The following is a 27,297-nucleotide window of genomic DNA, read 5'->3' on the forward strand; positions in this document are numbered from 1 at the left end:
AAGGCCACTGCTGTACCTACCTCTGTGTCGTCAAGTATACTATCCATCTACATTCTATACCTGTGGTGCATTTTAGTTTTGCAGTTTGCTGACAGTGACCACCAGTATATATAGCAGTACAGTACGGTAGGCCACTACTGTACCTACCTCTGTGTCGTCAAGTATACTATCCGTCTAGATTCTATACCTGTGGTGCATTTCAGTTGTGCAGTTTGCTGACAGTGACCACCAGTATATATAGCAGTGCGGTACGGAAGGCCACTGCTGTACCTACCTCTGTGTCGTCAAGTATACTATCCATCTAGATTCTATACCTGTGGTGCATTTTAGTTTTGCAGTTTGCTGACAGTGACCACCAATATATATAGCAGTACGGTACGGTAGGCCACTGCTGTACCTACCTCTGTGTCGTCAAGTATACCATCCATCTAGATTCTATACCTGTGGTGCATTTCAGTTGTGCAGTTTGCTGACACAGTGACTACCAGTATATATAGCAGTACGGTACGGAAGGCCACTGCTGTACCTACCTCTGTGTCGTCAAGTATACTATCCATCTACATTCTATACCTGTGGTGCTTTTTAGTTTTGTAGTTTGCTGGCACAGTGACCACCAGTATATATAGCAGTACGGTACAGTAGGCCACTGCTGTACCTACCTCTGTGTCGTCAAGTATACTATCCATCTACATTCTATACCTGTGGTGCATTTTAGTTTTGCAGTTTGCTGACACAGTGACCACCAGTATATATAGCAGTACGGTACGGAAGGCCACTGCTGTACCTACCTCTGTGTCGTCAAGTATACTATCCATCTACATTATATACCTGTGGTGCATTTTAGTTTTGCAGTTTGCTGACAGTGACCACCAGTATATATAGCAGTACGGTAAGGTAGGCCACTGCTGTACCTACCTCTGTGTCGTCAAGTATACTATCCATCGAGATTCTATATCTGTGGTGCATTTCAGTTTTGCAGTTTGCTGACAGTAACCACCAGTATATATAGCAGTACGGTACGGAAGGCAACTGCTGTACCTACCTCTGTGTCGTCAAGTATACTATCCATCTAGATTCTATACCTGTGGTGCATTTTAGTTTTGCAGTTTGCTGACAGTGACCACCAGTATATATAGCAGTACGGTACGGTAGGCCACTGCTGTACCTACCTCTGTGTCGTCAAGTATACTATCCATCTAGATTCTATACCTGTGGTGCATTTTAGTTTTGCAGTTTGCTGACACAGTGACCACCAGTATATATAGCAGTACGGTAAGGAAGGCCACTGCTGTACCTACCTCTGTGTCGTCAAGTATACTATCCATCTAGATTCTATACCTGTGGTGCATTTCAGTTGTGCAGTTTGCTGACACAGTGACCACCAGTATATATAGCTGTACGGTACGGAAGGCCACTGCTGTACCTACCTCTGTGACGTCAAGTATACTATCCATCTACATTCTATACCTGTGGTGCATTTTAGTTGTGCAGTTTGCTGACACAGTGAACACCAGTATATATAGCAGTACGGTACGGAAGGCCACTGCTGTACCTACCTCTGTGTCGTCAAGTATACTATCCATCTACATTCTATACCTGTGGTGCATTTTAGTTTTGCAGTTTGCTGACACAGTGACCACCAGTATATATAACAGTACGGTACGGAAGGCCACTGCTGTACCTACCTCTGTGTCGTCAAGTATACTATCCATCTACATTCTATACCTGTGGTGCATTTTAGTTTTGCAGTTTGCTGACAGTGACCACCAGTATATATAGCAGTACAGTACGGTAGGCCACTACTGTACCTACCTCTGTGTCATCAAGTATACTATCCGTCTAGATTCTATACCTGTGGTAAATTTCAGTTGTGCAGTTTGCTGACAGTGACCACCAGTATATATAGCAGTGCGGTACGGAAGGCCACTGCTGTACCTACCTCTGTGTCGTCAAGTATACTATCCATCTAGATTCTATACCTGTGGTGCATTTTAGTTTTGCAGTTTGCTGACAGTGACCACCAATATATATAGCAGTACGGTACGGTAGGCCACTGCTGTACCTACCTCTGTGTCGTCAAGTATACCATCCATCTAGATTCTATACCTGTGGTGCATTTCAGTTGTGCAGTTTGCTGACACAGTGACTACCAGTATATATAGCAGTACGGTACGGAAGGCCACTGCTGTACCTACCTCTGTGTCGTCAAGTATACTATCCATCTACATTCTATACCTGTGGTGCTTTTTAGTTTTGTAGTTTGCTGGCACAGTGACCACCAGTATATATAGCAGTACGGTACAGTAGGCCACTGCTGTACCTACCTCTGTGTCGTCAAGTATACTATCCATCTACATTCTATACCTGTGGTGCATTTTAGTTTTGCAGTTTGCTGACACAGTGACCACCAGTATATATAGCAGTACGGTACGGAAGGCCACTGCTGTACCTACCTCTGTGTCGTCAAGTATACTATCCATCTACATTCTATACCTGTGGTGCATTTTAGTTTTGCAGTTTGCTGACACAGTGACCACAAGTATATATAGCAGTACAGTACGGAAGGCCACTGCTGTACCTACCTCTGTGTCGTCAAGTATACTATCCATCTAGATTCTGTACCTGTGGTGCATTTTAGTTTTGCAGTTTGCTGACAGTGACCACCAGTATATATAGCAGTGCGGTACGGTAGGCCACTGCTGTACCTACCTCTGTGTCGTCAAGTATACTATCCATCTAGATTCTATACCTGTGGTGCATTTCAGCTTTGCAGTTTGCTGACAGTGACCACCAGTATATATAGCAGTATGGTACGGAAGGCCACTGCTGTACCTACCTCTGTGTCGTCAAGTATACTATCCATCTAGATTCTATACCTGTTGTGCATTTTAGTTTTGCAGTTTGCTGACAGTGACCACCAGTATATATAGCAGTATGGTACGGTAGGCCACTGCTGTACCTACCTCTGTGTCGTCAAGTATACTATCCATCTAGATTCTATACCTGTGGTGCATTTCAGTTGTGCAGTTTGCTGACACAGTGACCACCAGTATATAAAGCTGTACGGTACGGAAGGCCACTGCTGTACCTACCTCTGTGTCGTCAAGTATACTATCCATCTACATTCTATACCTGTGGTGCATTTTAGTTTTGCAGTTTGCTGACACAGTGACCACCAGTATATATAGAAGTACGGTACGGAAGGCCACTGCTGTACCTACCTCTGTGTCGTCAAGTATACTATCCATCTACATTCTATACCGGTGGTGCATTTTAGTTTTGCAGTTTGCTGACACAGTGACCACCAGTATATATAGCAGTATGGTACGGAAGGCCACTGCTGTAACTACCTCTGTGTCGTCAAGTATACTATCCATCTACATTCTATACCTGTGGTGCATTTTAGTTTTGCAGTTTGCTGACACAGTGACCACCAGTATATATAGCAGTACGGTACGGAAGGCCACTGCTGTACCTACCTCTATGTCGTCAAGTATACTATCCATCTAGATTCTATACCTATGGTGCATTTTAGTTTTGCAGTTTGCTGACAGTGACCACCAGTATATATAGCAGTACGGTACGGAAGGCCACTGCTGTACCTACCTCTGTGTCGTCAAGTATACTAACCATCTAGATTCTATACCTGTGGTGCATTTTAGTTTTGCAGTTTGCTGACAGTGACCACCACTATATATATCAGTACGGTACGGTAGGCCACTGCTGTACCTACCTCTGTGTCATCAAGTATACTATCAATCTAGATTCTATACCTGTGGTGCATTTCAGTTGTGCAGTTTGCTGACACAGTGACCACCAGTATATATAGCAGTACGGTACGGAAGGCCACTGCTGTACCTACCTCTGTGTCATCAAGTATACTATCCATCTAGATTCTATACCTGTGGTGCATTTTAGTTTTGCAGTTTGCTGACAGTGACCACCAGTATATATAGCAGTATGGTACGGTAGGCCACTGCTGTACCTACCTCTGTGTCATCAAGTATACTATCCATCTACATTCTATACCTGTGGTGCATTTCAGTTGTGCAGTTTGCTGACACAGTGACCACCAGTATATATAGCAGTACGGTACGGAAGGCCACTGCTGTACCTACCTCTGTGTCGTCAAGTATACTATCCATCTAGATTCTATACCTGTGGTGCATTTTAGTTTTGCAGTTTGCTGACAGTGACCACCATTATATATAGCAGTACGGTACGGAAGGCCACTGCTGTACCTACCTCTGTGTCATCAAGTATACTATCAATCTAGATTCTATACCTGTGGTGCATTTCAGTTGTGCAGTTTGCTGACACAGTGACCACCAGTATATATAGCAGTACGGTACGGAAGGCCACTGCTGTACCTACCTCTGTGTCGTCAAGTATACTATCCATCTACATTCTATACCTGTGGTGCATTTCAGTTGTGCGCAGTATATATAGTAGTAGGCCATTGCTATTGATACTGGCATATAATTCCACACATTAAAAAATGGAGAACAAAAATGTGGAGGTTAAAATAGGGAAAGATCAAGATCCACTTCCACCTCGTGCTGAAGCTGCTGCCACCCACTAGTCATGGCCGAGACAATGAAATGTCATCAACGTCGTCTGACAAGGCCGATGCCCAATGTCATAGTAGAGAGCATGTAAAATCCAAAAAACAAAAGTTCAGTAAAATGACCCAAAAATCAAAATTGAAAGCGTCTGATGAGAAGCGTAAACTTGCCAATATGCCATTTACGACACGGAGTGGCAAGGAACGGCTGAGGCCCTGGCCTATGTTCATGGCTAGTGGTTTAGATTCACATGAGGATGGAAGCACTCATCCTCTCGCTAGAAAAATGAAAAGACTTAAGCTGGCAAAAGCACAGCAAAGAACTGTGCGTTCTTCCAAATCACAAATCCCCATGGAGAGTCCAATTGTGTCGGTTGCGATGCCTGACCTTCCTAACACTGGACGGGAAGAGCTTGCGCCTTCCACCATTTGCACGCCCCCTGCAAGTGCTGGAAGGAGCAGCCGCAGTCCAGTTCCTGATAGTCAAATTGAAGATGTCACTGTTGAAGTACACCAGGATGAGGATATGGGTGTTGCTGGCCCTGTGTAGGAAATTGACAAGGAGGATTCTGATGGTGAGGTGGTTTGTTTAAGTCAGGCACCCGGGGAGACACCTGTTGTCCGTGGGACGAATATGGCCATTGACATGCCTGGTCAAAATACAAAAAAATCAGCTCTTCGGTGTGGAATTATTTCAACACAAATGCAGACAACAGGTGTCAAGCCGTGTGTTGCCTTTGTCAAGCTGTAATAAGTAGGGGTAAGGATGTTAACCACCTCGGAACATCCTCCCTTATACGTCACCTGCAGCGCATTCATCATAAGTCAGTGACAAGTTCAAAAACTTTGGATGACAGCGGAAGCAGTCCACTGACCACTAAATCCCTTCCTCTTGTAACCAAGCTCCTGCAAACCACACCACCAACTCCCTCAGTGTCAATTTCCTCCTTACCCAGGAAAGCCAATAGTCCTTCAGGCCATGTCACTGGCAAGTCTGATGAGTCCTCTCCTGCCTGGGATTCCTCCGATGGATCCTTGAGTGTAACGCCTACTGCTGCTGGCACTGCTGTTGTTGCTGCTGGGAGTCGATCGTCATCCCAGAGGGGAAGTCGGAAGACCACTTGTACTACTTCCAGTAAGCAATTGACTGTCCAACAGTCCTTTGCGAGGAAGATGAAATATCACTGCAGTCATCCTGCTGCAAAGCAGATAACTCAGGGCGGTGAGAAACGTGGTTCCGGTATCCACCGTTAATTCAGAGGCAACTAGAGACTTGATTGAGGTACTGTGTCCCCTGTACCAAATACCATCTAGGTTCCATTTCTCTAGGCAGGCGATACCGAAAATGTACACAGACGTCAGAAAAAGAGTCACCAGTGTCCTAAAAAATGCAGTTGTACCCAATGTCCACTTAACCACGGACATGTGGACAAGTGGAGCAGGGCAGACTCAGGACTATATGACTGTGACAGCCCACTGGGTAGATGTATTGCCTCCCGCAGCAAGAACAGCAGCGGCGGCACCAGTAGCAGCATCTCGCAAACGCCAACTCGTTCCTAGGCAGCCTACGCTTTGTATCAACGCTTTCCAGAAGAGGCACACAGCTGACAACCTCTTACGGAAACTGAGGAAGATCATCGCAGAATGGCTTACCCCAATTGGACTCTCCTGGGGATTTGTGACATCGGACAACGCCAGCAATATTGTGCGTGCATTACATCTGGGCAAATTCCAGAACGTCCCATGTTTTGCACATACATTGAATTTGGTGGTGCGGAATTATTTAAAAAACGACAGGGGCGTGCAAGAGATGCTGTCGGTGGCCCGAAGAATTGCGGGACACTTTCGGCATTCAGCCACCGCGTGCCGAAGACTGGAGCACCACCAAACATTCCAGAACCTGCCCTGCCATCATCGGAAGCAAGAGGTGGTAACGAGGTGGAATTCAACCCTCTATATGCTTCAGAGGATGGAGGAGCAGCAAAATGCCATTCAAGCCTATACATCTGCCCACGATATAGGCAAAGGAGGGGAAATGCACCTCACTCAAGCGCAGTGGAGAATGATTTCAACGTTGTGCAAGGTTCTGCAACCCTTTGAACTTGCCACACGTGAAGTCAGTTCAGACACTGCCAGCCTGAGTCAGGTCATTCCCCTCATCAGGCTTTTGCAGAAGAAGCTGGAGACATTGAAGGAGGAGCAAAAACAGAGCGATTCCGCTAGGCATGTGGGACTTGTGGATGGAGCCCTTAATTCGCTTAACCAGGATTCACGGGTGGTCAATCTGTTGAAATCAGAGCACTACATTTTGGCCACCGTGCTCGATCCTAGATTTAAAACCTACGTTGTATCTCTCTTTCCGGCAGACACAAGTCTGCAGAGGTTCAAAGACCTGCTGGTGAGAAAATTGTCAAGTCAAGCGGAATGTGACCCGTCAACATCTCCTCCTTCACATTCTCCCGCAACTGGGGGTGCGAGGAAAAGGCTAAGAATTCCGAGCCCACCCGCTGGCGGTGATGCAGGGCAGTCTGGAGCGAGTGCTGACATCTGGTCCGGACTGAAGGACCTGCCAACGATTACTGACATGTCGTCTACTGTCACTGCATATGATTCTCTCACCATTGAAAGAATGGTGGAGGATTATATGAGTGACCGCATCCAAGTAGGCACTTTGGAGGCCCTTGCACAAACTGGCTTTATTCTACCTAAGTTGCCCTCCCTCCAGTGTGTACTCCGAAAGAGTGTTTAGTGCAGCCGCTCACCTTGTCAGCAATCGGCGTACGAGGTTACTTCCAGAAAATGTGGAGAAGATGATGTTCATCAAAATGAATTATAATCAATTCCTCCGTGGAGACATTCACCAGCAGCAATTGCCTCCACAAAGTACACAGGGACCTGAGATGGTGGATTCCAGTGGGGACGAATTAATAATCTGTGAGGAGGGGGATGTACACAGTGAAAGGGGTGAGGAATCGGAGGATGATGATGAGGTGGACATCTTGCCTCTGTAGAGCCAGTTTGTGCAAGGAGAGATTGATTGCTTCTTTTTTTGGTGGGGGCCCAAACCAACCAGTCATTTCAGTCACAGTCGTGTGGCAGACCCTGTCGCTGAAATGATGGGTTCGTTAAAGTGTGCATGTCCTGTTTATACAACATAAGGGTGGGTGTGAGGGCCTAAGGACAATTCCATCTTGCACCTCTTTTTTCTTTCATTTTTCTTTGCATCATGTGCTGTTTGGGGACAATTTTTTTGAAGTGCCATCCTGCCTGACACTGCAGTGTTACTCCTAGATGGGCCAGGTATTTGTGTCGGCCACTTGGGTCGTTTAGCTTAGTCACACAGCGACCTTGGTGCGCCTCTTTTTTTCTTTGCATCATGTGCTGTTTGGGGACAATTTTTTTGAAGTGCCATCCTGCCTGACACTGCAGTGCCACTCCTAGATGGGCCAGGTGTTTGTGTCGGCCACTTGTGTCGCTTAGCTTAGCCATCCAGCGACCTCGGTGCAAATTTTAGCACTAAAAATAATAGTGTGAGGTGTTCAGAATAGACTGAAAATTAGTGGAAATTATGGTTATTGAGGTTAATAATACTATGGGATCAAAATGACCCCCAAGTTCTATGATTAAAGCTGTTTTTTAGGGTTTTTTGTAAAGAAAAAACGAATCCAAAACACACCCGAATCCGACAAAAAAATTTCAGGGAGGTTTTGCCAAAACGCGTCCGAATCCAAAACACGGCCGCGGAACCGAATCCAAAACCAAAACACAAAAAAACAAAAAATGTCCGGTGCACATCACTAGGTACAAGGGAAACCCCCGGTGGGCACCAAGCCCTCCCTTTGGGATCAGGTTCAAGACTTTGCACTTGAATGATACATTATATACTTTACATATGTTACATTATACTGCACAGGACTATGATGTATTTTGTATAGTGCATTACTGTTATTAATATGGTACAGTATCATGCATGCACTAGCAGTATATACTATATGTATTTATCAAGGGGCTCAGACCATGCACTCTATAATGGTTAGCCAAGCCTATAAGTATGGGCCCCTACCATTGCATCCCCCCGGGGGGCTCTCCATGCCTCAGTCTGACGCTGAGCGGAGACCAGGCCGAAAAATTTCCTTTGCTCCCCTCCGATCCCAAAAATGTAACATACAGTACCTAAGTTTAAGCATAATGACAACAACCCCTATATGCCTTACACTACATTGTTCCTCCTCTATACCCTACACCAGGGGTGGCCAAACAGTCGATCGCGATCGACTGATGAACCGCGAACATGCAACCAGTCCAACGCGATCTGCCGCCCATCTACATAGGTGAGGAGAGCACAGCGCGCACCTCTCCTGCCTGCCGTTCCTCTGTCTGATCTACGGCGGTGACGGCGGAGTGTATAGATAGCTCAAATCAGGCGCCAGTTCGTTAGCCAATCAGAGCTCATGGACAGGCACCTGATTTGAGATATACACGCTGCCATCACCACTGGAGACCAGACTGAGGGCCCGGGGCAGGGCGGCAGTCAGGCGAGGCGTGCGCTGTGCTCTCCTCACCACAGCAGCAAAATGGTGAGCAGCACTATGGGGGCATATGTGGCACTGTGGGGGCATATCTGGCACTATGGCCACATGGCCCTGTGGGGGCATATCTGGCACTGTGGGCACATGGCACTGTGGGGGCAAATCTAGCACTGTGGGGGCATATCTGGCACTGTGGAGGCGTATGTGGCACTGTGGGGGCATATGTGTTTGAGGTATTTACCTGTGGGGGCCAATGCGTGATTTTGTGCAAGACAGTCATTAACCCCTGTGCAGCAAGGCTATGCCCCTTTTTTGTTATACCATGCCTCCTTTTTTGTTATGCCACGCCCCGTATTTATCCCACCTGGGTAGATCAGAAAAGCTTTTCAGCTTTCAAAGTAGATCACCGACTCAAAATGTCTGGCCACCCCTGCCCTACACTATACTATGCCCACCCTGTACCTGCCTGATCACCACCTCCTCCTATTCCACCATCTTCCCCTATTTCACACTTACACAAAATCTGAATTGAGTGGAGAACAATGGGGCGGGAGCATGTGACATCACTGCCAGCAGACAACCCCACATGACCTCCCTTCTCCATCACGTGAGCCCTATGATCTGCTGTGAATCTAACTAGATTATACAGTACATTTTGGATCAGGTCCCTGAGGTGATACAATTTATTTATTTTGTTTAGTCAAGGATTGACAGTGGGTGATTGACAGTGCATTAGACACCAGTTAAAATGATGTATCTTATGGTGGGCAAGCTTCATGATCTGCCACTCCACTAAACTGTACCTCTCATGTAACTGATGCATGTACCATGCCCACTGGTGTGCTGCTCTGCCTACTTGTGTTTTCACCACCTACTAGTGCAATGCTTTGCCTGCTTGTGTCTTAGCACCACCTACTGTGACAGGGTTTACTTGCGTTTTGCTAGAGCTAATGGTGGTATGCTAACCCCAACTACTTTTCTGTTGACCCTGTCTACGGCTGATTTGCTGCCGCCTCGATTAGGGCACTTTCAGAACTTTTTTAAAGAAAACATTAGCTACCTTATCCACCTTAAACCTATGATATTTGCTTAGTAAATAGTATATACACAAATGATCATTATATTCTTTTCTTGATTTGTACTTTCTTATGCCAGAGAGGTTTACATAAAGGTTATATATCTTCCCTTTGACATCTGAAATAGAACCATGTCTGCTAATAGGAATTTAACCAAAGCTAAATTGAATATATATTTCTCTATTTGAAAGACCCCAAAAGAAGATTCTAGTCATTTCCATTTGATCACAACACCTTGACAGCTGTGTGACTATAAGCACAGTCATCACTTATTTTATGTAGGTTTAATAATAAATTAAATATGCACGTATAGAGGCCTATAGCAACCAATCAGAATCTACTGTAGTTAGCGTTTTGTAGAGTGTTTTAGCTAACTAGAATCTGATTGGCTAAGAATAACATTACACTTTGGGTCATTTTTATCATGCCACATTTATGTATGCATGTACTGTATCAATAGGGGGTGGGGTCGATGGGGAAGGATCTCTCTCCGGTAATATATGCATTACAGAAGACCATACTATGACTAACCCTATCTGAAGATGGCTTTAGCTACCGGGGGCCAAGCTCTGCAATGCACTTGGTAAATCTGACAGTTTAACAGCCCACATAGAAACCTATGGGAGCTGCTTTTGGGGTTGGAATTGGAGGGATTACGGCAGATACTTTATATATTTTGTAAACTGACATTTTCTGTTGTAGAATCAGCTCTCAAGTGAATTTATGGATATTGAGACATCTCTTTAGGTGCAATCCAATTACTTTGCAAATAGGGGGTGGCGGGCATGATTCTGAATTGGAAATAAAGCAAAAAAGAGCAAATACCTTTGTACCTGGACAAACAACCATGTTACACTGCAAAGGGTGCAAATACATACTTTGCATGCAGGATAAATATTGGCTGCTTTTGCATGTAGCCCACGAATGCTGGACAGCTTTATTTTTATCCTGCAATTTAGATTTGAGTTTGAACATGCCTCTTTCGAATCTAAATCTTTCTGTACATTTTTAATCTACCCCACCTGCAGTGCAGCATGGTTTCACCAAGATGCACAGTTACTTGCTCATTTTTGTTTTATTCCCAACTCAGAATCAGGTACATTGAGAGATGTACAAGCCTTATGTCTGTGGTTACAGATATTGCCAGTGAAAATCAGTTATTTGCATCCTGTGAAATAGAAGCACTGTAACAGTGAGTGCCTGTGTTTTCAACAGATAGTTTCAATAATAATCAGTTATTACAGCAGTTGTATTGCTCAACAGATGTTCCACAAGGGGGGGTGCAGACCACACCCAGGTATCACCCTTCCACGGGCCAACACCAAAATGCTGGCTTCTGCGTAGTGACCTAGAGCCAGGTGTTGCATTGTGACATCCTGCCACAACTGGCTCATGTCACTGAGAAGGAGCTGGCAGTGCAGTCCAGGACATGCTGGACACACTTCTGGAACGATATTTACAGAGGGCTTACTGCGAGGCCACGCCCCCATAGAGATGTCAATGGGGACTTCACATAAGGCCACCCTCCTTCACACTAGGTCACGCCTTTTTTTGCGGTTATTGATTTTTACTTTGCAATACAATATATGGTAGTACAGCAATCTGTTTACACAATGAAATAATGCCATACTAGGGCAGTACGGATGGTGTAATGGTTAGCATTACTGCCTCACAGCACTGGGGTCATGGATTCAGTTCCCACCATGGCCCTAACTGTGTGGAGTTTGTATATTCTCCCTGTGCTTGCCTAGGTTTCCTCCCACAATCCAAAAATATACTGCTAGGTTAATTGGATCACAACTAAATTAACCCTACTGTGAATGTGTGTGCATATACATGTGATAGGGAATATAGATTGTAAGCCAAAATACTCTCTGTAAAGCGCTACGGAATATGTGTGCGCTATATAAATAACTGGTAATAAATAAATACTAGATACCAATGTAAACAACCAATTTCCTGCATATTAACAATGCCTTCTTATTCCTTTTTTCAGGATGACAATATTATGAGGTCGTTACAGCTTTTTGAGAATGTTATGTAACATCTCAGAAGAAGGCTGCTGATGATGATGGTGAATGATGCTGTGAAACACTGGTCACCTTATAAAACTATACATAAATCACAAAGAGTTTATTCTTTTGAAATGTGAGAAATTTTGCAACTATTAAGAGAAGAATTTTGTACAAGTCTATGACATCAAGCAACAAACGCCAACAGAATATGGAAAAAAATCAATCAACTTTGTTTCCCTGGTATTACACATTCATTGGATTAAATATCCTTTTGGATGCATGCTGCATTTAAATAAAGCTACAAAATACAAACAAAAAAAACAACATTTTTTACTTTCATCTGAATCGTTCGCAAAAAATGATTGCTTGTTACAGATACTTCTGCTTTTTAACCTCATACAGTTTGTATGATTACAAAGCATAAGAATATATACTGTTAGCTTGCTTCTCTATTTACTGTGATTGGAAGCTGAATGCTTACCATACAATGTTATATTTATTTTAGGAACACATCATACCAAATTATAGTTTAACAATTTAACATATATAACAAAATTATTTCCATACCATCTAAGAATATTGTAAAAAAAAGTATTATGCTTTATTTTTTCATTATTTGTGTATGATGGATTGATATTTTTATTTTTGAATACAGCGCAAAAGGAAAACTAAATTCCAAATACATTATTATTAACATTACAAATAAAATGTGAACATACCACCCACTTCAGCTTGTTTATTTATCAGCTTGGTGAGCACATTTATTTTACTGTACAAATGAAAATATGAGTTTTAATAAATTATTTACTTTTCTGTATTGATAGGACATATTGTGTTAAGTGGCAGCATTTGAGTAATGTTATTATTATTAGTATATGGTAGTCTATGTAGAACATTCTGTTTATATGTGCTTCATAATCATATTTACAGTGCGTAAACATTTAATTTAAATCTAGTAGACACGTAGCATAATGTAGTTTATATCACTGATTATAAAGAGGTAAAGGTTTGCATTACTTCAGTATCTGATTATTATGTAGGTATGTGTGAATGTGTCACACTTGACATACTTCATAAATAAACTGTACACTGCTTAATGCTGTTATACAGTTTCCAAAGCAGGTTGAATATTTTTTTTAATGCAAGGGATCAACAATAGATACAATGAATAGGTACGAAAGTGTGCAACATAGTCTTTCTTTATGTGTACAGTACATTGAAAGAGTATGAGATGAGTTCAAGGGGGAGATATAGCAGAACTTCTGAAGAGAACACAGCAACCAATCAGATTCTACCTATCATTTTATAGAATGTACCAGATAAACGATATGTATGAATAGGTAGAATATGATTGCTTGCCTTGCAATGAGCAACTACTCCTCCTTTCCTCTTTAGAAGAATTTTGTGTATTGCACAACTCCTCCCCCAAGTAACTTTGTTGTAAAGTACCTCTCTGAACTGAAATTGATCCTGATACTAGTGAAAGCTCTAAGGCACTATGGGGCAGATTAAGTAGATACCCAGAACCCTTGTATTAACTCATAGTAGCTCTACCAATGGAGGCGCAAGCATAAATCAGTTACCATAACCTCTCAAGAAAGCAGTGCGAGCTGAAGGCAGGTCACGCTTAGAAGGAGATGTACTAAACAGTGAAAAGAGTTGAGAATTAAGCCAGTGGAGAAGTTGGCCATAGCAACCAATCAGCTGATCTGTATAATTTTAAAATATGCAAATTATAAATTTACTTCAGTGCTGATTGGTTGCCATAGGCAACTTCTCTACTGGCTCACTTCTCCACTCTTTTCATTGCTTAGTACATCTCCTCCTTAATTGGACCTGCCCCTAGATGTACTATAGTGATATAGGACACCATGGTATTTAAGGTAAACAACTGGAATTTACTATATATGGGACACTAAGGAAGAACTTGAATATGTTTTACAGTAATTAAGAGTTAACAAGAGCTGAATCCTACAAAAGTATTATGAAATGTACATTTGTTTCTAGCGTTCATCAATAAAGTTTCCCTAACTGTATGCAGTGTGTGATGCAGCAGACTTTTTATTGTGTGCTTTAACTGAGCCTGCTGTAATTCAAAATAACATAGCCATTCATTTATTTCAACTATATTATATTTATTTATTGTACAAGAAATTCTTTAATAAATAGTTTTATTTCCTAGGTTTGATCCACTTTATAAAGGAACTGCCTAGGAGTCCTGAATATCACATTTTGAGTGCTCTTCAAAAAAACAAAAACAAACTATTTACAGATGTTTAGGGAACTCAGTTTTGTAAGTTGCCACTGGTAAGCTATACTACGGTATCAAGCACTGTATTCTATACTTATAGCTGGGCAGGCAGTAAATATTTTTGTTTTCCTGCCTACACAGCCCTACCCAGGGGCAGATTGGGATGGAAAATCAGTCCAGGAAATTTATGGGAGCAGTCCTTATGGGGGTACGGGCTGCTGAGGGAGGTGGGATTCCTCGTCATAGGGCCTGATTGTACACAACTGCGGCCTTCCTTGCATCTTTTGCCGCAGACTGGGGACAGATCAGGAACTAAAAATGGCTCTGTAAATTTTTGTCGTAGTGGCCCGACATGGGCAGCACAAGAGGTTTAACATACCGTGTAGCTATAGCAGCATCACTGGATGGCAAAGTTGTGGTACTACAGAGATGGAATAACAGAATGAATGGGGACAATACAGTGGGGTTCAGTATGATATCCCGACTATTGGGATCCCGGCGGTTGAAATCCCGGTGCCGAATTCTCGACAGTCAGAAACCCGCCCTCTAGCGCATCATGTCCCCTCGCAGGCTTGTTGCGCTCGCCATGTTTCGGGCCCGGTGGACACTAATCTATTCCCCATCGGGTGGTGGCGAGGACCACCACCCAAGTGGGGTTTCTGGGAATCCCGACCTCCGGCATTTCAATGAGTGTCAGTATTTCGACCGCCGGGATCCTGACTGTCTGGAATTTAACTGCGTCCCAAGCAATATTCTGAGTGCGGTGGGCTGCCTGTCATGTGGGTGGTGGGGTCACATGACATCACACAAAACATGCCCCACAGACAAGTCGGCTACCAGGAATCTTTCCGGTGAGCCCCATGGCCAATCCGCCCCTGACCCTACCTGCCTCCACCCGAAGAAGTACTGTAGCCACAAAAACTTTTCCTCTAGGAAACAGGCTGACACTGTAAACATTAGATGCTTCATTTATCTAAATGTCAGGTTAGGGTTGAAAATCAAGGATAATACATTTCAATAAAAAAATTACTGTTTCTAGACATTGAAATAAAATAGAACACTTATTTTGTGTGCTCAGTGGGGGTAATTCAGATGTGGTTGGAACTGATTTACATGAAGCAAAGTGCTGATTATGAGTACATTACGCATGTGCAGGACTCTTTCTGCGTATGCACAAAAGGATCCTGCAACGGCGGATGCTGATCGGTATCATACTGTCAGTGATTGACAGTCTGATGCTGTTTGGGGGCAGGGAGGGGGCGGCGACGGACTCTGTTTATCTAAATGGATGCAAGTTGCCACTGCTGCCGATGAGGGAAGAGACAGAGTTTTACTGGCCCCTGTGTAAAATTAGCAGCAGCTAGCTTGCGCGACTCCGATGCTGCTTGGGAAGCTCCGATACTGCGTCCTTAGATGCAGTTGGATCAGTAATGCAAAAGGAGGCGTGACACCTTCTACTGCATTACCATATTAGTGCTATCACTGCTGCATCTATGTAAGCATAGCTACTCCAACCACATCTGAATTAGCCCCAGTGTGTTGAGACTAAGTAGGCTCTTGTTTCCGTACAGTAGATAAGGCTCCCACAGTTTTGAAATAAAGAAAAATCAGGTTGCTCAGGTCATAGAATCCACACGTGTCTTTCTTGAGTAAAATACTGTCTTACACTTTCAACTCTAAGCTTGGCAGGGCCAGAATATCAATGGGGCAGTCGGGACTATAACTCTAGACCTCCACATAAAAATCATCATGACAGCATGATGATAACCAGCCACCAAGCTGACCACATGGTTGGCCGTAAGTTAGAAGTATAAAAACTGTATTTCTATTTTACTCTCAAAATAATGTAATTTTTCTACTTTAACATTCCTAGGGAAACATTGGGACTGATAGTGGAGAGGGAGTCCACTCCACATGATACTGGCCACACCCACATAGCACTGGTCACACCCCTTCCACCTCTAACAGTAGGCCAGTATTTCCCAGCCATGGCCCTCAAGACAAACTAATAGTTTTAAGGAGAGCCATACTTGAGCATAGGTGACTTATTTTGATTTAGTAATCTGTGCTCAAGCATGGATATCACTAAAACCTGGACCGATAGTAACAGCGTGGTTGCTATATTACATGAAGTTGACATCTATTCACAGTACTTTATTGCTAATTGCAGTAGTTAGGTATATTTCCAATTGATTTAAAGGGAAGTCAGTGGCTGTTTGTATTTAATTGAATTTATTTTCAACGTAATATTTGTGTCTGTATTTTATTGCATTCAGCATGAGAAATACACATTTCACATGTATTAGTAACAGCATTTCTACTCTGTCTTATGTATATGACACTTCATTACTGTGTTATATTGTGTAGAAATTGGGTCATTATAACTGTCCGAGAACTACTACTCACTGAAATAAGCGCCAGCATCTCCCTCAGCCTTGCTCACTGGATGCTGTATAGACATAGACTGCATCCAAATAGCCAAATTAGAAAAGGAACCAGTGCACTGGGAAAGCTGAGTTTGGATCGCTGGGTCGACAATAATTAGGTCGACAGTCATTAGATCGACCACTATTGGTCGACAGTGACTAGGTTGACACATGAAATAGGTTGACACGGTCATTAGGTTGACTCGGATAATGCTTGGATGTCGTTTTCTTCGCTCGCCATGCTTCAGGCAGGTTACTATTCCCAATCGTAGTCCACGTGGATCAAAAGTATGAAAAAGTAAAAAAAATTGTGAAAAACTCATCTCAACCTTTTCATGTGTCGACATTTCCCAGGTCGACTTAGTGACCACATCCACCTAATGACCATGTCGACCTAATGCATGTCGACTAATAGTGGTTGACCTAATGAGTGTCAACCTAAGTGCTGTCGACCTAAAGAGCGGATACCGGGAAAGCTATAGTATGCATTTCCCACACATGTTAAATATACTGTATATATAATAAACATAATAGGGGGAGATGTACTAAGCCTTGAAAAGTGATACTTTTGAAATAAAGTACCAGCCAATCAGCTCCTGCCATGTTAGAGGATAGGTTTGAAAAATGACGGTTAGGAGCTGATTGGCTGGTGCTTTATCACTGTACAATTTATAACTCTCCAAGGCTTAGTACATCTGGCCCATAAAATGAATTATGTGAAAAAGAGAGCGCTGAGTTCTGAGAGACGCAGCTTACGCTGACATGAGTAGGAGTGCCCGATCGCAGTTGTTTGTGTTAGTGAGGGATGCGAGACTTTGTGGAAAAAAAAGTAATCTGCTCTGCATTTTAATACTGTGGGGAAAAAAATCACCTAAAATGCTAAAAAAAAGTAATAATTTTTAAAAGTAAAATTAGCAAAGAAATAAAACAAGGAGCCAGAGTCAGACTTCCAGACACAAGAAGCATCCAGCTTCACCATGGAAGCAAATCGCTCGACAGTGTATGCTCTTAGATGTGAGCTGTAAAATGGCCTTTGAATTATTGATTGGGGTCTGGAAACATTCCCAAACTAAACAGAATGTAAGATTTGTATGTTGCCTGTGTGTGTTATAATGCGCTTAGAGGACCCTTTCTGTGCTGATAGTTCTCAGTAGAAAATAAAACATCCTATTGCAAAGAGTGGACACTGATAATGTGTCTGTATGTGCCATCATGTTCACATATTAATGTGCCTTTCCGCGTACCAGTCCTTGGAACTGTGAACTGTGTCCAGCTTTGTGCGATTGCAGAAAATGCACGTGCTGGAAAGGCACACAGAAAAAGTGCAATCTATTAACACTTAAGGTACATTGGCCCTCATTCCGAGTTGTTCGCTCGCAAGCTGCTTTTAGCATCTTTACACACGCTAAGCCGCCGCCTACTGGGAGTGAATCTTAGCTTCTTAAAATTGCGAACGAAAGATTCTCAAAATTGCGACCACACACCTCTTAGCAGTTTCTGAGTAGCTCCAGACTTACTCGGCATCTGCGATCAGTTCAGTGCTTGTCGTTCCTGGTTTGACGTCACAAACACACCCAGCGTTCGCCCAGACACTCCTCCGTTTCTCCAGCCACTCCCGCGTTTTTCCCAGAAACGGTAGCGTTTTTTCGCACACACCCATAAAACGGCCAGTTTCCGCCCAGAAACACCCACTTCCTGTCAATCACATTACGATCACCAGAACGAAGAAAAAACCTCGTAATGCCGTGAGTAAAATTCCTAACTGCATAGCAAATTTACTTGGCGCAGTCGCAGTTGCGACTAATCGCTCCGTTGCGGAAAAAAACAACGAGCGAACAACTCGGAATGACCCCCATTGTTTTAATAATAACTTTAAATAGTTTGGTTAGCTTAATTTGTGTCTTCTCATGAATGCATGAGAGTAAAATAATGTCAGGAGTGCTCTTAGTACTTCTGTCACTTGTCCTTCCAACAGTACCTGCTGTAATGCCTAATCTATACCCCACATGTAATGAATGCTCCAGACCCTTCATCAGTAGGCTGGTGATGGTGACATCACAAAAGGGAATTTGCAGTTTACACTTTTGTGTTTAGTAACTTACCATTATTGTCCTTTTTTTGTATCATGTAGTTGGGGACTTCCACGGATTTATTATGTGGGAAATGCACCAAGAGACAATTAAGAACCCAAATGACCATTTAAGATAGTCATATAAAATTGATATAGCCATTTAAAGTCACATAAAATAAAAGTTATATCAAATGACTATAAAACCATATAGTCTGTGTATATGACATAATCACTGAGCACCAATTAGCTACTTTTTGGCTTTCAAAGTTTTATAGACACTGTGAGGAGGGTTGGGGGAAGGGTATTCCGCACAGTGACTTCACTCTGTTGTCCCTCCCCACTCCCAATCATCACATGAGTTACATAATGTGGACAGTTGCCATGCTAGGCGACTGACCTTAGATAAGAGATCCTACACGTAAGTCTGTACTATTAAACGGAAACAAATAACATTTTTGAAACATTTTCTTTATTTTGTTATTACTACCATTCATTTTTACTAAATCTATTATAGGGGTTAAAAACAGTATTCGGTTGATAGATCTACAGTGTCTAGGTAGACGGTCAATATGTCCACAGATATGGTTGACATGCATTAGGCCAACAGGTGCAAAAGGTTGACAGCTGAAAGGTCAACAGTGCAAAAGCAGACAAAAAAAAGATAGCTGAAAAGTCAACAGGTTCAAAAGGTCAACATGACAATAGTCGACACATATTTTTTTTTGGGGGGGGGTCACATGTCTCATCCAACATTTGCTTGATTTACTTTCCACATGGACATCTGTTGGGAATAGTTACCTGCAAATTGCAAAGTGAGCCACCGTGCCCACAGTTTGAAGCAAGCATGCTTCGGTCTACGTTTGTACTTATGGTGGTCGCAGAATATAAAATATACTAGATGTGGCCCCAAAATGACAAAAACACATGTCAGCCATCTATGTATCGACCATTGTCATGTCAAACTTTTGTACCTGTCAACCTTTTGGACCTAATGCATGTCGACCATATGTTGGAAACCTATTGACTATGTACCGAGACAGTGTACAGTAGATCTATTATACCACATGCTTTAAAAACAGGTATCTAAAACTCTGTACATCTAAACTTAAAGTGCATGTAATGACACTTCATGAAATGATATCAATGTATTACTGAGTTGAATAATATAAATATAAAAAAAACCGAAAGTTTAGAGTTTACAAATATGCTGACCATGTTCTCAATGACTGGTTTGGAGCAGTGTAGAAGGATGGCTCTTCTCTAACTAGATAGGCATAAAATGACACACTTGTTTTGCAAAAATACATTGTTTGGATTGGTTGATTACAACATAGGGGCAGTGATGTCACAGCAAAGTTAATGAGCTCTAGAAATAGCCATTTTACCTGTATCAGATCTTATTAAGACAGTGTGGCAAAGGTATGAGAGATCTTCCACTCTCTAATGGAATTGGTAGGGGAAGGGCAATATAAAACATCTAAAATTGATTTATGTTTCCTGACTTGTTCTTTTGTTACATTTTGATTAAAATATTAAATGGTGTGGCACAATCTAATGTATAGTTTTCTGGCTCTCTACTGACTCTATTGATAGCATGTGACCCAAATGTTATGTACTCATAGTATGTATATCATTTTACTTTTTTTTTTTATAAGCTCATTTAATTATGTCAGTTGTTAAACATTATCTGGGTAATTTGTAAGAATTGTGCAATTCAAAAACTTAAACTTTGTTACTTTAATTTTGTGTTTGATGTTAATAATGTGAAGAACAAAAAATGTTTATGTATTTGCCGATCATTATGGATAAACCAATCAATGTAGAAAACTGCAATGTCATTTCTCGGAGCATTTAGCACAGATACATTAAGTGCTTGTACAAAATGGCAAAGGTTTTATGTTTAGTTGCATCATTTTGAAAAATGTAATTTTTTTTAATAAACTGATTTTGTTTTACTTTGTGGTTTTGCTGAATACAATAACACAGATTTTCTTTGCAGCCTTTATATTCTTTATATACGTAGTAAACCGGTCAATGAACATATACAACTGGAATGTGTCAAACAAAACCACAGTAATGTTGCTAATAATTTACAGGAAGTTTTTTTTTCTTATATAACCAGCAAACAAGCAAAGAAGGGGGAACGGTAAACAGGGAGAAAGGCAGAAATGGCAAATGGAGTACTTGGTCCTCATTAAACATCATGAGGGAGTTGAAAGGGAGAGACAGATTGAACAGGAAAAGGAGCATGGAGAAACAAGGTGGAGGAACTAGAGGAGGAGAGACAGATAGGGGACCAGCTATTGTCTCAAAGAGAGTATGGAGGGCAAGCATGTTACTGGGAAGATGAAGTGATCAATGAGGCATAGAAGATAGATTATTTAAATTCAATCAGCTAAATCAGATAGTTGTAAACTCTTGAATGCAGTCTGCTGCTGAAACAGTTTTATCATTCATGTACATATACAAATCTAGGTGTTCAAAACCATTCTGGAGTTGGGGCATAGTAAATAATTTCCAATGTATAGGGCTAAAGGCCTTGGTAGTGATCCCCACATGTTTAAGGAGGATTTTTTTTAATACTAAGACTGGGGTATCAGGCAATCCAGAAGCCAGGGCCAGACAGTACCTTTATTTCCAATATTGTTTTGGACAAATCCCATGATTAAAAATAAAAAGTTTCAATAAAATTTTCCCATTATAATTAAATTAACCACAGTAATTACTGCAGAATAATTGGTCTGCTGTGGCTATTTAATTACAGCCCATGGCAGCCCGCAATAAACCTGCAGGCTGCACATGAAGCAGATTTCTGTTTGGAACCTGTGGGTTAACACATGAGAGAAAAGGGCTATAATTGAATAGCCTTGGGTGTAAAAGCTGGAGGCTGCCACTTTTCCCTGCAGTATATGAAAGCAGCTAATTTAATCCAGCCCTAATCTAGAACTGAGATTCTTAGCCTCAATCACACACACAAATAAAAGGTCCCATGATGACCAGGGTGGATCTTTAGAATCTTTCTGCAAAACTATTGTGCATTGGAAACAAAAAATATGTTATGTATTCTATTTTACATTGGTATTCCTGGACATCCACTACACACTGCTTTTAATGAGCTTTAAGGAATAGTGGGCACAGGTTCTTGTTTTGCCAAGACTTTTTGAAAATCAGGAAGGTACCCACAAACTGATTGCCTAGATCCTGAGACTGCCTGGTGATGGAATGATGCATATGCCTGTATACACTTTCCTATTGTGAGTGTAATGGTTTCGCAATAAAAACCCTTTCTTGTTATATTGAAATACTGCACGATCATTTGTTTTCTGTACATCCACTACACCTTGCTTTAAACCGAGCTTCAAGGCAAAGTGGGCACAGTCTTTTTGTGTCTTATCAGATTTTATGACCAAATCTCCTATATAATTGCCCAGATCTGTCACTCTGTGACTGTGTGGATAATGCTGGGTGCGGCTAGGAGCTCTCATTGGGTTAGCAGCAGGTCTATCACACCCAGTCCACAGCTGATTGGGTGAGAAACGCCCTCCCACACAGGTTACATCCAATGGGAGGCTCGGCCTTTTGGCTGCTGTGTGTTCCCAGAGCAGGATTAACAATGAGGCTGATGGAGCTGCAGCTCTAACTCCACACCCCCATCTGCAGCAACATACCCTCCAGCAATTTACACATAAGAAACAGGACAAATTCGAAAAGGGGGCATGGCCATGGGTACAGTGATGTGGCCACGCCCCTTTTCCTATACTTTCAATGTAAGTTTGGAGAGCCAAAAATCAGTACAGATCATAAAAAAAGGGACTGTACCTGCCAAAAAGGTACAGCTGGAGGGTATGCCACTGCATCTGCAGCAAGTCTCTGGGCTGTAGATAGGGGAAAAAAAAAACCTTTTACTACAGCGTCCTATGGGGGTCATTCTGACCTGATCGCTCACTGCAGTTCATCGCAGCACAGCAATGAGTTCATCGCAGCGCAGCGATCAGTTCAGAACTGCGCATGCACCAGCACCGCAGTACACCAGCCCATGGCTGACAGCCGACGGCTGTCGCTGTCTAGCGATCGCCTCTGCCTGATTGACAGGCAGAGGCGGTCGTTGGGTGGGAGGGTGGGCCACGGCGGTGTTTGGCTGCTGTTTTGTGGGCACGGTCCGGCCAACGCAGCCACTGCGACCAGGCCACCGACGAGAAACTGCCGGCCAGCCGCAGGAGCTGCGCTGGCTGGGAGTTACTCTTCAAGTACAAATACATCGCCGCTGTGCAATGCTTTTGTACTTGTGCAGGGGGAGAGCCGGCCTGACATGAGGGGCGGACTAGCCCTGTGTTGGGCGTCCCCCCGCATGTCAGTGTAAGTGATTGCAGCCATGCTAAATTTAGCACAGCTACGATCAGGTCGGAATGACCCCCTATGTCCTGCTGCCTGTCCCCCTGCCCCCTCCGGCATCAACAATCCCCACTCCCTAACCGCGGCGCAGGTGGAACAAAAGCTGCTGCGGTCAATGGCATAGATATGTATGATAGCGGCGCAGCGGAAGGCTTTCATAGCCCTCCCTGCACCGCATACTCTTTGAGCCCCGAAGCCTCCTCTGCGCGTGATGTCACAGAAGTGCCTCCCCGCCACAGCCGCACACAGATTCCGTGAGGCCCTAACTCTGCAACACAGAACTTGGGCTGCCAGCCTGGAAGCCCCGAGATGGCTAATGTAATGGATAGAGTGGGTGATATCGCGGAGGGAAATATCCTGACGCTGAATCAATGTAAAAGGTGACAGTGCTGTGCAGTGCAGTGGGTGTGCAGTGTCACTGACGCTCAGAGCCGGCCATAGGCATAGGCAAACTAGGCAATTGCCTAGGGCATTTGATATGCCTAGGGGCATCAGAAGCTTCTGCTGATTAAAATGATATGCGGCATGCCTATAGTCTGTGTGTAGCATTTCATATGCATATACAGCCACAGTCTCACACAGTATATAGGCATGCTGCATATCATTTTAATCAGTAGAAGTTGCTTGTGCATCCTAGCCACATAGCAATGCAAATAAGATGGCTTTTCATGAAAAAAAGGTGCCCGACGTAAGCATTGAGGCAAGATTTATGAGGACACATCTGTATCCAAGTAGAGGTCACAGTGTTAGTGGCAGTGTGAGTGCTGTGTGCATGTGAGTGGGTTGGTTGTGCAGTAGTGTTCAGAATATGTGTAAGGAGCATTGTGTGTGTCATGAAAAATGCATTAATAATGTGCAACATATGTGTAGGGGGCACTATGTGTGTCATTATGTGTATAAGGGCATTAATAATGTGCGGCATATGTGTAACAGGGTACTACTGTATGTGTGTCATTATGTGTATAGGGGCACTAATAATGTGCAGCAAATGTGTAGGGGCACTATGTGTGTCATTATGTGTATAAGGGCATTAATAATGTATGGCGTATGTGTAAGGGACATTATGTGTAAAAGGGCATTAATAAAGGTTGTCACAATGTGTAAGGTACATTATGTTTCTAAGGACATTAATAATGTGTCTCATATGTGTAAGGGGCATTACTGTGTGGAATTATGTGTATAAATGCATTACTAATGTGTGCATTATGTGTATAAGGTGCTCTACTATGTGGCGTTGCTTATAGAAAGGGCACTACTGTGTCATCTAATGTGAATAAAGAGCAATATGGTGTGGTGTAATGTGAATAAGGAGCAATTCAGTGTGATGTAATGTGAATAAGGGGCTCTACTGTGAGGAGTAACGTTTAAGGTAAAGTGATACTACTGTGGGATGTAATATGAATTATGGACACTATCACATGACCAAATGTGAATAAAGTTGCAGTATTGTGTGGCGTAATTGGAGTTTGGGTTACTATTGTGTGGCCATGCCTCTTGCCAACAAAAACACACCCCTTTTTGGGGTGTGCGCCAAATGTGCGAACTGTTCCTATTTAAAATATAGGGGGTACAAACACCAAAATAAGGACTGCCATGGGTGAGGGGTGATGGTGCTGGGAAAGAGGTGCAAGGTCAGAGGCGGAACCAGCGGTGGTGCTAGGGGGCACCAGCCAAAATCTTGCCTAGGGCATCATATTGGTTAGGGCCGGCTCTGCTGACGCTGCACAGCACTCTCACCTTTTACATTGATTCATCCAATCACTCAGTTCTGCCAACCAGTCCCTATTGTTAGCGCCGGTGTCTCAACGCGCCGCATTACAGTGAAGTAGACGCACTAAATAAACTACAGCTCCCAGCCGAAGCATTCCAGCACTAAGGCCTGCTGGGAGCTGTTTATTGAGTGCATCTTCTTCCCTGTAATGTGGCACATTGGGACACTGGAGCTAACAATAGTGATGGCTGCTTGGCTGCTGTGCGAATCTCCGGGAGAGCCACTGCCATAGGGAGGACAGCAGCTTAGCGGCTTCCAGGAGGAGAAGCAGGAGAAGCAATACCCGACCCTCCCCCACTCGCAGTACCTCCGGGCCCCATCCGCCACACCAGCACACGCCCTCACCACCACCCACAGTAGCTCCGGACCCCCTCCCACACCCGCAGGACCCCCGCACCTTTCCCTCTCCCACCCGCTGCACCACCGCACCTGCCTGGTCTCTCTGGAAGATCCGGTCCAATAATGGGATCTTTTTTTAAGATAGGCCAGTGTTTTTTTTTTTTATATTTTGTACTTTTCTATATTGAGAAGAATAATCAGAAATAAAGGCCCACTTATATTTGTCATCAGATGAGCTTTTATTGGTGTTTTTAGCTGCCAATAAATCTGTTCTAAAAAATAAATAGAACAGATTTATTGGCAGCTAAAAACAAAAATAAAAGCTCATCTGATGACTGGCCTATCTTAAAAAAAGATCCCATTATTGGACCGGATCTTCCAGAGAGACCAGTCTGTATATACAGGAAAGCCCCCAATTTACAATCTAAACTGATACATAGTTTCCTTCAAGCACCCCCAATTGGACCAACAATAACATCTGAGGGTTTTTACAGGTGCGGGTCATGTATAGCTTGCAGAAATGTTCCCAATACTTTTGGTAACAAAAAAACGGAAATTTATATAAATGAAAGAAAATGTGTTATAAAAGAATTCATCACTTGCCATTCTGTGAACGTAATTTACTGCTTGGAATGTAGCTGCAATAAATTCTATATTGGACGTACTAGTAGGGCTCTCAAAGTGAGATTAGGGGAACATCTCCGAAATATAAAAAAAGGATTAGACACGCATGCCCTGTCAGCACATTTCAAGAAAACACATAATTGTGACCCTAAAGAAATTAAAAACTTTTATGCTCTAAAACGAGTAAAACCAGGTATTAGAGGAGGGGATCCACAAAAACAACTGGCAAAGGCAGAGATGCAAATAATTTTTAAATGTAAAACTTTGGAACCAGGAGGCCTGAAAAAGGATTTTGAAACAAAATGGTTTTTATAGTGTATTTTTTACAGTATATCTTTACAGTATATTTTATAACCCCATATTTGTTATGTATTATATTAGACTAAACTTGTTTCCTTTTTATTGAATTTATGTAATGGACTACAATAAAATGGTGCAGAATCTCTGGACATAAGATGCGAATTGAAGGCTACATTTACGATCTTTGGAAACGTTGCCATGGAGACAAAACAGAAAACATATCTCCCGCACCGCGAGATTTCCGAATATGAGATCACTTCCGCCAACGTCATTTCCTGTGAGTGGCTATAACGGAAAGGATATCTCCGGACACACTCGCGTCACTTGCGGTGAGAGAGATCACAATGGGAAGGACAATCCTGGACATACATATGAACGTAGGGAATCACGTCACTTCCGGTGACGGATTTCCGTTAACAGGACTTCCGCCCTTAACAGGTTGGGAGCGGGCTGTGGGTATGACGACTTCCGACGGAAATCACTATTGCGGAGCAGGACATCATTGGACAATCATTTTAGGCGGGAAATGGAAGTTTTAGAGCTAACACCAACATGTGGAATGGATTTTAACTGTATACCATCTTATGTTTGTAATATAGGTTGTTAGAAAATAGAGGATCCATGTCTGGCATTAGGCTTTAGGTTAACTGGATTAGGGGAAGTATAAATATTACTGACTGTCTGCTACCATATACACCTTGAAAAAGATAGCCTGCAGCTATCGAAACGCGTCGGTGAAGGTAGCAGAATACATGTGGAGTTCTCGCTTGGCTGTACTTGATCAACTCTGGGGACGCCTGGTTTTATCAGTAACAAACGCTGTTGTCTGCCATTTTGTGTAGACCATTCCATCTGGTGAGAACCCATCTTGTAGACCACTTTTTATGTTGTATGTGTCAATAAATTTTACGGTAATACACTATCTGGAAATTATTTGAT

At 42.9% G+C, this 27,297-nt stretch overlaps 1 protein-coding gene across 4 annotated transcripts in view; it reads left to right on the forward strand.

Moving 5' to 3' along the window:
• The window catches only part of KCNIP1 (potassium voltage-gated channel interacting protein 1), a 748,664-nt gene extending 727,777 nt beyond the window's left edge, over positions 1-20,887 (forward strand). For all 4 annotated transcript variants that reach the window (XM_063928312.1, XM_063928311.1, XM_063928313.1 and 1 more), the window contains one exon: positions 12,166-20,887. In XM_063928312.1, the coding sequence (XP_063784382.1) occupies positions 12,166-12,213 (48 nt within the window). In that variant the 3' untranslated portion in view covers positions 12,214-20,887. The remainder of the gene's footprint in view (positions 1-12,165) is intronic.
• The last annotated feature ends 6,410 nt before the right edge of the window (positions 20,888-27,297 follow it).

The sequence above is a fragment of the Pseudophryne corroboree genome, chromosome 6 (assembly GCF_028390025.1).
Source record: "Pseudophryne corroboree isolate aPseCor3 chromosome 6, aPseCor3.hap2, whole genome shotgun sequence".
NCBI lineage: Eukaryota > Metazoa > Chordata > Amphibia > Anura > Myobatrachidae > Pseudophryne > Pseudophryne corroboree.